General features: G+C 31.9%; 1 protein-coding gene across 1 annotated transcript in view; it reads right to left on the reverse strand.

The window, feature by feature from the left end:
- Window positions 1-9,067, reverse strand: part of LOC138329489 (DNA-binding protein RFX6-like) — a 29,088-nt gene extending 20,021 nt beyond the window's left edge. Inside the window, 3 exon segments of the mRNA XM_069276514.1 lie at window positions 557-653; window positions 8,325-8,408; window positions 8,411-9,067. Coding sequence (XP_069132615.1) covers window positions 557-653; window positions 8,325-8,408; window positions 8,411-8,567 — 338 coding nt within the window. The 5' untranslated portion in view covers window positions 8,568-9,067.
- Between the last annotated feature and the right edge of the window lie 3,277 nt (window positions 9,068-12,344).

A 12,344-nucleotide genomic window follows, 5' to 3' on the forward strand; every position in this document is an offset into this window, starting at 1 on the left:
AAAGGGTGAAACACCTCTTTACAAAGCGTTAGAAATTCACCTTTTCAAAATGTCAAATTGGTCAATTCAACAAATTTTATTTCATACAAAATATGAAAAGGGATCAAACAACAGGCTAAGCCTATACAGGTTGTTAAAATTCCATGACGCCATGCCCTATATGGAATTAAGGACTGATTATGTATGTACCAAGAGCAAAATGTATGCTCTGTCTGCGTGTGAGCGTCTTAAATAAATAAAGATAAAATTAAAAAATAAATAAAAACAAGTCACCTATATCCTGATGGCATCCATAGTTTTCACGTAAACATAACACACAGTTGACCTAAATGTTTCTCTATAACTTGAACTGAATGACATACAGTGTATCACAGATGTACATATACATTTCTTAGGCAGGAGGGTTCTCGACCAGCCTAAATAAATATTTCTCGACCAGCCTATATAAATATTTAGTAAATATACTTATTATTCAAAAAATGAAATGAGTTAATTATTCTAATGCTATTGACAAAATAAAAAGGTACAAGACATTATCTAAACACCAATAACCTACCATTTCAATGTTGACGCTACTTGGGACTGTTTCTGGGAAGTCTGCTCACTTGAAGGTTTCTCAAAGTCTTTACCGTCTCGTGAATCATCTATCCAGTCTGCAATGCAAAGTCGTTCCAAAGATTCACAACGGAATAGTAAAATGATATTCAAAGTCAACATATTGTATCATGGACCTCTTTTCTGAAGTTATATATTAGTATAAAGTTTGATGTGTTAATCGTCAGTTAGCTGTAAATCCACTAGATACATACACAAAATTAACACACGCGATTTGATAAAATGTATCGAGCCACATACATTACACCAATATCTCAAATAAAAATAAAGACTTACTTGAACTATAAAAAACGAGAACAGACATTTAAACAAACGTACAGTATATCATACCAAGATAGTCTATTAATTAGATTTGCCAATGTTGTAACTCTTTCAACGACATCGAGAACCACATATTTCGGCGGACCTTTTTAATATGGTTTCTAATATTACTATTTGGATCATCAAGAGGAAATGTATATTGACTTATTGCTGGTGAGAATAAAACATGCGTTATTAGACAACATCACAACGGTTCTTAAAGATTTACCGTGTTTGCTTCTAGAGAACATTATTCCAACTATGTTATTAAGCAATTTAGAAATTAAGACCCTATTCCTTATTCTTCGAAATTATCACATTTTCTCCCTTTAAGATATGATTGTAATATAACTATTATGCAGAACTTAATTTTCAGTTTACAGTTGTAACGCCTATTATACAATTAAGGATTGTTTTCGCCGAGATTGTGCTATGATGATCGATAATGTGCCTTGATAAAACTATCGATGAAGTCATCTGTCTAATCTTCGGTAATATAAAATAAGTCCACGGCGCTAGTCCCTTGAATTTATTTTGCGTGTCAAATTTTGCTGATATCAGAGATTGTGTTTCAGGCTTATGCCTGTCATTACTCGGTTAGTGTAACGTTCGATATCCGCATTTTATATTCATAATACAATTGATCGCAAGTCAAACAAATGAGTCAATTGGAAAACCATAATGTGCCGAACTGCCAAAGCAATAGCTCGTTGCTAGGGAATGTATAAAGGTTGCAATCTAAAAGGTAACTCGTCGCCTTGGTAACACCTACTTTGTTGTATCCATATTGTAGAGGACATCGACTTTTGATTTTATTTTTTAGATCATACGTGACCAAAGCGATCAATTAGTATGTCAAGTTTTCAATTCACCTTTTGAATTATTCTTATATACCGTAACATTTTAGTCATCTTTTAGAAATCAATAATGCCATTTTATCGGGTACACTGAATTTTTGAATTTCTGCTTGAATTTGCTTTCAGTCTTTTTTATCTTTTGAATTATTTGGTGTAGTTTCAACAAATCACTATTAAGTAAATTAAAGAGAGTTTTAAAAGGAACAGTAACGACGCATTATTAATATGTTCCTACTTTTTATAGCAAAGACTCATATTTCATTCCTGAAATGATACATATTTATAAAGAATTACCTAGAGAGTGCTGTCAAATATAATTTTGGATGTATTTGAACTTTTTGAAATAATTTTGGATTCAAGCAGATAAATGTTTTCATTCTGACGTCATACCCCATCCTACTCAACACGAGAACGAGAACCGGTATCTTGTTATCGGATGCCTCCCCAAATATTTCCTTTACTCGGCTGATAATCTTCAAATTAACGGCTTTCCTCCTCATATCATACATAATGATGGTTCGCGGACAAACTATCTGTGTATTATTAAACCTCGGATATCGCCAATCTCACCTGGTTTACATAACGCGGCCATTGTTAACGCACAGAAGCCTGCCAAGTTGTTTGACTTAAGGGAACTAAATGAACAGACCGGAGGAGGTGATTAGATAAATAGATAACATGCATTGTAATAACTTATACCTTATTGTAGCTCGGACCGGTTAATGGTGTCAGTTTTAAATCCCTGATACAGCGATGTAATTAACATAGAACAGACGTTTGTATTGGAATACAAAATGTACCTTTACAACTAATGCCAGCATATTGAAAGAAAATAAGGTATATTAGAGAAAATGTTATAAAGAGTTTAAGTTACATCTGCCGTAGTGTTCATACTCACGAATCAAAAATTGTTTTTTATCACATGATTTGCCTGATATCTAGTGATTTCGCCCGTGTAATATTTTTGCGTATGTCACTAGTGTAATATGACCTAGGGTGATTTTCATTGGCTAGAAATCCATTGTGACGTCATACAGAAACAATAACTCATGGTTACACTAAGAAGTTTAGCTGTTATCTACCATATCATGAAAAAACGTATGGTTATTTTACATATAGTAATTATTAAGTGGTTTCCTCAGAAACGTTTTCATTTTTATACACAAAGCAAAGGTGTTTTGCAAATGGAATACATTATCATTCACGTATACTTATGCATTTGAGGGATTTTCACAGCTGAAGTAATCACAAATATGGTTTTCAATGAAGAAAGATAGAATGTTAAAATTCTCGCACAGTTAGGAACAATGACATTTTATATTTTAGCACAACAGATAAGACCCTTCTCTTTACTGCACCTCTCCAGGGTGAGGGGTTACAATCGTTGTATTGTGTACAAAATATTAACATGGCAAGTGTGTGACTTTTGTATAATTCATTGCTAAATAATTCCTAAAACTTTTTTTCATTTAACAAATCTTTCCTAATGCCATCACATGTAGACATAATGCTATTTTGGTTTTCATGTTTGCTTGTGTACATAGATTAACATTACTCATTTATCACGCGGATGATGTTTAAATCAATCTACTGTTTTTCATATCTTTAGAATATTAAATAGTAACCACGGTTAAAGACAGGTAAATTATTATAAAACTGCATTATCATTTATCTAACAACAGAGTCGCCCCAATACGTCGGGGTTTAGGCAGATAATAAAGACATTGTTTACCATGATTCATACAGTATAAACGGTTTATGTACTAAACCAATTATTTTGAGAAAAGACATCAATCATATGGTTGCATCAACATATGAGCTGTTTACAAAATTTATGAAGAAATACGGTTCTATCGAAATTTTTCATCGGAAAATAAGATCAAAGTCTCAGATATAGCCACAATTTAAATTTGACATTTTACCTACTTGATATTTTAGTATCAATTTATTTTTTGCCCTGAGCATCAGTTAAAAGTGATAATAAGGGTAATAAATGACAAAACAAAATTAAAAACTAAACAAAGTATATATTAAAATATGGTATAATTGATGTGTGGGGAAATCTGTGTTTCAATAAAAGAACAGGATTTTAAACTGCTTCGTCCCAACGAGTAGGATCCCTGTTATAAAAATTAATATTGGACAAAACTTATGGAATATGGTTTATATCAGTGATCGTATGATATAAATATCTTTACTCAGAGAGTGGAAAGCAACTTATGTTGTAATTAAATGTTTATTAGTACATATAAATTTTAATAATCTATTTCTATCGCTTATCTATAAATGAATCATCATGAGATGTACCGCAAATCAATATTTGATATGAAAAATGAAAAAAATGACAGTAAACAATTACATAGAATACTATTTCTATTGTGTTTCCCGTGCGTTACTGCAAATAGAAATGTTTTATATGTTTTAAATTTTATGAGAAAGAATTTGACTTTTTTGTTTTTATTTTTATCTGTAATGTCAAGAAGGGGAAAGCTGAATAAATTATATAACTTTATCCTTATCTTTTGTGTTACTATTATTAATAGATTTTAATAAGATTAATAGATGCTAATATGTTTTAGGGAACAACTAACTAAATAAAAAAGAACTTCGAAATGGCCCCTGTGTATACAAAATTGAGCCCAGGATATAATTTTAACCCGGCCGCTGATTAGCTGGCTAATTATGAATTTCAAAAGTAAAAATGTTTTCTGACAGGTAATTATTCCTAGATAATCATGATATGAATTTGGTAATTCATATTGAGATTTAGGTTCAAAATATCAATTCTGATAATGAATAGGTAAAAATATTAGAATTTCAGGATTTTATAGTGCAAAATGCGCCTGATTTAAATGAAGCTACCTTGGTTGGAGTGTGAGCAGAAGTACCAAACCTTTTTTTCTATCTAGTGCTATATGAGAACCTAGATTTTAATTAAAGAGCACAATAGCTAACTAATATTCCTTTGTTTTAATAAAACAGTACAAAACTTTAACAAAGTTTAACACTGTGTATTTTGTTTTATAAAAAGATCAAACATGACTGAGAACAAAGCTTGGATGTTCCTTCGATTTAAGGGTATGCTATTCTTATGTAGATTTTTGGAAATAGGAGTACTTACCAAAGTGGAAAATGGAATAAAGATAATATGGTGGTGTGCTTGATTTTCAGATATTGTGAATCAAAAGTTGCTATTTAATGACATATTGTCCAATACAGTTAATTCGCATAATTGCCAATGTATTCTTTAATAGAATAATAATATCACACAGCCAACACATTCGTTTTGTTCAAAATAGCAGTATATGTAACCTCTATCCCCTAAAAGTTCAAGATGAAAATATATTGAACCTTTTTTCTAATTTTTTGCAGTTCACTTTAAAGGAGGATGCTGATTCTAAAAACGGCATAACAATACGGGTCATTGTGCTTGATTTCTTGTTCCCTGACAAAGTTTGCTATTTTTCAGCATTCTTGATAAAGCTTTCAATTACTTTAACTACACTAAAATTGAAAAAAGGTAAAAACCAATATGTTGTTATTTTACGCTTAAATTATAAAATATGTTCATGAAAGTGATCCATGAAAAGGAAATTTGATTAAGCTAAATATGTCGTCGTACAGGAGATTTAAATGAAACTTTTGAAGTAACGAAAGTGAATTGTAACGACTTTACAAAGTGGAAGAAAAGCACTTTTTTTAAATGGCCGCCAAATTGCTCTTTCCTTAAATTTGTTTATACAATTATAGAAATCAATAGAAGTTTTATTTTTCAACATGTTTCTATATGGCATTTTGCTACAAATGCAGAAAATATTTTGAATATCACATTTAGAAAATCCATTTTGAAATAAATGATTTATGTAATAGCATTTAAATGGAAGCCGTTTTATCACAAATAAAAAAGGAAACACAATTTGTTAAATTTATCGAAACGAAATGTTATATAGGTAAACAGCTCATTATCACAATCCACAGATTACCTTACCGACAACTGATTGCCTATAAAACGGTATTAAGGGGTTGATACTCCTTGTTTTCTTAAATATCTTAAAGTTATATATGTGCCGTAATGTTTGTACGCACGAATCAAGAAGAGCCTATACTTTGTTGTTTATTTTCAAACGTTTCCAACATTTTGAGAATTGCATATACTTACAATGCATGGGATTTAATTCTACAAGTATAAATAAGAGCTGAAAATGATTTTAAAACTTATTATATTTACATTTAAATCGCAGTTGAATACGTACATACGGTCAGACCATGACGCCTAGTTGAAGTCTAAATTTTCATTTAACATTTTACAGAGTTTTTGTTAGTCACATATTTCTGCAGATAAGTCTCCATCTAAACATATGTAAAAAATATTAAAAAAAAAACAGATATAAAAAACAAGATATGTTCAGTGCACAAATCAGTGTTGTAACAATATGTTGTATCGCTAAAACAAGGCATCATACATGTTTGTCTGTTCATTCAAATATTTCTGAAGCTTAATTTCCCAACACTTCTTGTTTTCAATAGATTAATGAAGACACATTTTTTTTGCTGGTATAATACATATAACCTACCATAACAGTATCAATACAGCTTTCAGCGTTGTGATAAAAGTCAGTTTTAATACGATAAGAGAAGATGAATACTAATGATCAAATCTATCTTTAGAATCTAAAAATAGTCACATTCATCTTACCGACATTCCTGATTTGTAATTGTTGATATTGGATAGTCCGTTTTCCAGAGTTGTATTTTTTTATTTTATATTCCGTTGAGATATAACTAATTCAGATCAGTGTTTGAATATTTTCTATAGAAATAGGAATTATGCTGATACACATAAGTATAAATAAGGTTTTCTCTGTAACATTATAAATATATAGATTTTAAAATGAAAAAGGATATCTTTGATTTTGATGGAGGTATGTGGAAACACCGTTCACTGTCAAAAGCAAGTAAAACCCATCCGGTTCTGACACTAACAATCTTTCAATCGTCGTCGCTATGACAACTATGTTGATATACATCAATACCAGAAAATACATAATGGCTTCTTGCTTTCTTCTATCTGTTTAATGTTGTTTAATTTATATGTTCCTTAACTCACGAATCAAAAACAGCTTTTACTACGTTATTTATTTTTGAGAATTATATTTCATATTTTGTATTAATGCATATTAGGTTTTAAATTTACAAGCTAAAATAAGAGCAGCTGAAATGGCTCTACTGTCAAAAATCTTAATATTTAGGCCAACAGCATAGAAAATTGGCTACACGCGGTCAGATCAAGAAGTCAGATTGTGGTCTACCGTTTCATTTAGTATTTCTATATTGATATCAGAAATTATAATGTGACTTCTATCTATGTTTTTTTAACATACATAAAGCATAAAAACAAGACCAGTGCATAAATTTCAAATCCTAAAAAAGGCATCATGCATGTTTGACCGTGCCTTTGAATGATTTTCACATTTTAATTCATCAAAACCTATGCTTTTCATTAGATTACTGAAGACAAAATAGCGTTTCGATGCACTTCTAGCTTTAATTGAATTTTACAAAATAACGTCTTTTCTTCTTGTATGATACATTTTTGTGTGTAGTAGAAATATTAAATTAATTCATAACAGTTTCAAAACAATCAATTTCCTGCAATACATTATCATTATTCAAATGCATTTATGAACACAAACATATAAAACGTGTACAATACACGCAGATATAACTAAAAAATCAAGTCGAATATAGAATTCTGTAAAGCCGTTAACATAAATATATTTGCACTGATTCATCCTGGTGATAGGTGTTTTCGTTTTATCAAATTAAAAAAGTTTTTCTTAATTAAATGATTTTAGATAAATAAATGAACCATGAAACAAACTGCAAATATGACGTATCATTTTATTGGCAATAATATTTACATGGAAACAAAATATTAAAACGTTTGAACGTGGTATATAAGAAATTAAATAAGTTGCAAAATTATTTAACAACTTAGGAGGCAATTATACATTGCACAGGTAACTATGGTCCCTTTAAAAATACAGACAATACTCGGATTATATTCAGTAACGAAATGTATGCTGATGACTTGTTTATATTTACCACTATGTATGTCAAGTATTCATATCAAAATACATTTCTTGTGAAGGAATCATAAGGAAAATAAAACATTTTTGAAATGATTCAGTTTTGCTGCGAATAATTTTATAATTGTTACTATAGAAATATAAGACTTATGGCATCTTCGATAAACATTGCTAGAATTAGTTTAAACACTTCCTGTTTGTTTTGGGTGTAACTATGCATATAGCAAATACACGAATTCGTACTTTTTAATTGGGTATTTATTTCAGGTTTTTAAAAACTTGTTTATTTACATTCCAACGCGTTATGAATATAGTTCCAACGCATCGAAATCCATAAAGATATTTTTATATTTAAAATATATTATGGAACTTTCAATTGCTACGTTTAATAAATTTCATCACTTTAGTCGTTTATAATTTGCAGATACAAGGAAGCCAGTACAATAAATAGTGAAACAATTACCTGATATTTCCGGAAGTTCTATTTCTGTTTTTCCCGGGGATACCCGATGTCCTTGTGTCTGTCCTGATGTCCGAGTTTCCGTGCCGTCAGTGTAGTATTAACAGGAACCTGACATGTCCGATCGTCCCTTGTGCTATGCCAAAGTGGTGATGTATAGTGGTATCCGTGAGGTTGGACATGCCCCGGGGGTACGTCATATAATCCGTCGGAAAGCCCGGGGGCTAGTGTCATTGTCTCCATCATATTGGCAACGTCGGATGGCCTTAACAGCTTTCAATATTAACTCAATACAAGCAATGTTCAACCTTTATTGCCATGTATGTAGAACAAAAATACACATCTGAACCAACCGACGATGACTAAATTTCCGAATATCGTACAACTTATCAGAATATCATAACTTGTTTTACCACTCCATCATTAATCCTGTCCATACAAACACGTCTACGATTCGGAAATAATGTTGTACTTTACTCGAGAGCAGCTGTCAACAGCAAAAATGGCTCGCTTACTGAACCTGGAGGTTCGATCTCTGATTTATCTGAGGTAAAGATAGGTCGTGGTTTGTCAAGTCTTATCACTCGATCTAACTCCGAATAAGGGTTATCAAGAGTCCTTTCCTCCTCTCAAGATGTCACATATCGCTTCTCCGTACCTTCAAAGTAAACTTAATATCCTATGGTGTGTGAAGTATTCCACCACAAAATACGTGAACGTGTTCGTGGGTTTTCTTATTTCATAGGCTAAACATATATGAGAAATAGACTATGTCAATATTTGTTATAAACAGTGATAGGAGGATGGCCCACCCTTTGTGCATTGTTAACCAATTACGTGTGTTAGTGCAAACCTGGGTTAATCCCCCCAGCTTTATTGACATACAGACGTGGCCACTTCACAGTCACCACTGATAAACACTCGGCTCTTTGGGCAAGCTATGCTCAGAGAGAGGGAAACTTTGCATTGGATAGGTATGGCTTCTTGCTAAGAGTGCCATCATAGTTAAGGTGTCACACATCACAAACTAGTTCTGTTCCAATGTCCATTCCGTGACTCCTGTATATGTATATTACAGGCGTATCTGCTTCTTTGGGTAATTATCGATTATATTTTGAGCGTAAAATCATATTTCATGTCAGCAAAATGTCGCACACTTTGTTCACAAAGCAATTCCGTAACAATCGACACCTACCGACACGGAAGATAATTTTATAATGTATTAAGACGGTATTTACATTGAATGTTTACTCAATGCGGTCCTTGTTCTGTGAATAATGGTTTTTTTTTGTGTGTTTTTTTTTATTATTTTCTCTTTTTACAAATTGAGAATACGATTAATCCCCTGCAGGTCATCTTTTTCTGCGGTGGTGCTGAATTTTGCTGACGAAAAACGAAGAAAAAAATTAAATTGAAAACAGATTTCCACGTTAAACATGGAAACACCAAAACTGTGATGCATGATAATTAGTCCCGTGCGTAATCAGTGAATAATCAGCCTATCAATTGCTGAGTACACGAGATATACATTAGAGGATTAATGACAGGTAAGTTACAGTGGTGTATGTTTGCAACAAGAACGTGCAAAATTCCTTATTTTTGGTTAAGAAATATAGCATTTACAAGTAATCGAAAGACATTATCGAATGCATAATATTAACTTTGAAAGTTGTGTCCGCCTTCAACATTTCAATAAATTTGCGATTGCAATCCAGGTATTCAAATGATAATTTATCAAATAATTGACGATTTGTCATTGTGATCATATCAGCTTATTGAACCGTTTTGACCCTAGCATTTGAACTTACATTGTTGAGCATATGTCACAGGAGAGTGCGCTGCCGGTATAGTATAAAGCGATTGGGTACCGTACGAGCCATGTCATACAATTGTCTGTCTTCGATCCTCACGTGTATGATACCTACAAATAAACCTGTTGATGATGGGAGTTTACTGAATTTGATTAATAAATATATTATGTTTCTGTATACTAGGGAGATACCGTCTGATATCTTCTATGAAGGCGTCAAAACTGATGATAAGATTTTTATCAATGTAAATATACGATAATCTAGGTAATGATGATTTTTACTCTTATAAAATTTTAGTACCGAGTTTAGTTTATAATTTTTCTCCTAAAGTATATTACTGTATAAAGTGATATTACTAGAACGACAAGACGTACTTGGTCTTATCAATCTGCCTACCTAGTGAGCAGGCTTCACCTTATCTTAAATCTATAATCATATTTGGTTAGCTAAATTTGGCATTTCACTATTAGCTTCCCGGGCAAATCCAGTTATGTTATATATCTAGTAGGATAAGGGCGCAGTTCAATGAATCAGAGCTAGTGATCGATTCGATTTGAATACTTGTATATCGAGTATTGTAAAAATAAATATTAAGTTAATAAATTAATAAATAAATGAGAAGTTATGGGGCTATTAAGTGATAAACATAATAAACAGAAGGCAAAAAAATTAAACTACATATTGCAAGATATTCATTTTTAACACATTAGAATATCGGGGCTAAAAGCATGTTACATTTTTGCCACCATAATTCAAACACAGCGGATCGTTTTCTTGCAAAAAGAACACTAAACATTTGTTTATGCATGAAATCCATTAAAGTAAGACAATATAAGAATGTGCCATTTCAATCTAAACAGGTCGACCTTTGCCTGAATAATAATATTATTAGCAGAACATACCCACTCTCCACAATCAAGGAATGCCCATGTCCCGCCAAAACGAAACTGTCTGTGATAACCCACCCTGGGTGTTCAACTGCATACTGCTATTAAACTGATACAGTGTGAAAATATTCAGAAAATCCCTATGGTGATTCTATTTCAATGGCTCTCAAAGAGTGCAAATATTACAAACACGCTGACGAGCGAGGAATAGAGAATGACCCGCTGGTTTAATCTTCAAAAGAAAACTTCATAGATAATGTAGGCGATTGAAGGTATCTCTTCTGACAATAAACAAATTGATAATCTAGGAATTGTTTAAAATCATTTACTTGGATCAAACATCAAACTTAAAAGCTTCTATCTACAACAAAGTGTACACTGATGATTAATAATATAGGTTATGCTAAACTAAATACCAAAAATGAGGCGGCATTAGCGGAATGAATGGGGCAAACAACAATAACCACATACATACGTATAGAGCTTGATGCATGGTGATAATCTTAAAGCACATTGCCATTGGGAAATAAAGCATGTTTTGAGAATGCATTGTTGACTTATCAAAACTATGACCAAACGTTTTTTTAAGAAGAATAAACATAGATGTTTTTACAATTGTTACAGATTGTACCAGAAAAGTCAATGATAACTGCGTCTAACTCCATACCATAAAATGATGTATTGTATCATTATTTCACAGTTTACTGAACCAAGAAAACCCGGTAAAAAAATGACGGGCATGATATCGATATTTTTATTATAAATATACATCTAAATATAAAGCCATTGCTGATTCTCAGGGTGTTGTTTCTGTCTTTCGTATGGGAGCAACCGCTCACAGGTATGTTTGGATACTGATTTCCGAGTTCTATGTAAATTGTCTTCTTAGATTAGTAATTAAATTTATTGTTTAAAATGTCAGTTGTAATCTTATACATATATATATCGATGTCACTTAAAGATGCTCCACCGCCGACAGAGCATAACTGCTATTCATCATTTGAACAATAATTGGGCTTAATCGTGTGTATATATGTCTAATGAACACAAAAAATAATACAAAATAATTTATTTTGCTTTTGGTGCATGCGCAATCACAACTTCGTTCCATATAGCATATAGTGCAACGGGATTTTTTCGGGATGCAATTAATTATTTTTCATATTTTGAACTTGAAGTAAAATTAGAAGCTCAAACTTTTCAGTTGTGGTAATGGTGTAAAGTAAGTAACTTTTGTAACTGTAGAAAAATACTAAATCGTCTGCTCCTGTTTTTGATAGTGAAAAATTACCATTTGTCAGCGGTGGAGCATTTTTAAAGGGTTC

The sequence above is a fragment of the Argopecten irradians genome, chromosome 8 (genome assembly GCF_041381155.1).
Source record: "Argopecten irradians isolate NY chromosome 8, Ai_NY, whole genome shotgun sequence".
In the NCBI taxonomy this organism is placed as follows: Eukaryota; Metazoa; Mollusca; class Bivalvia; order Pectinida; family Pectinidae; genus Argopecten; species Argopecten irradians.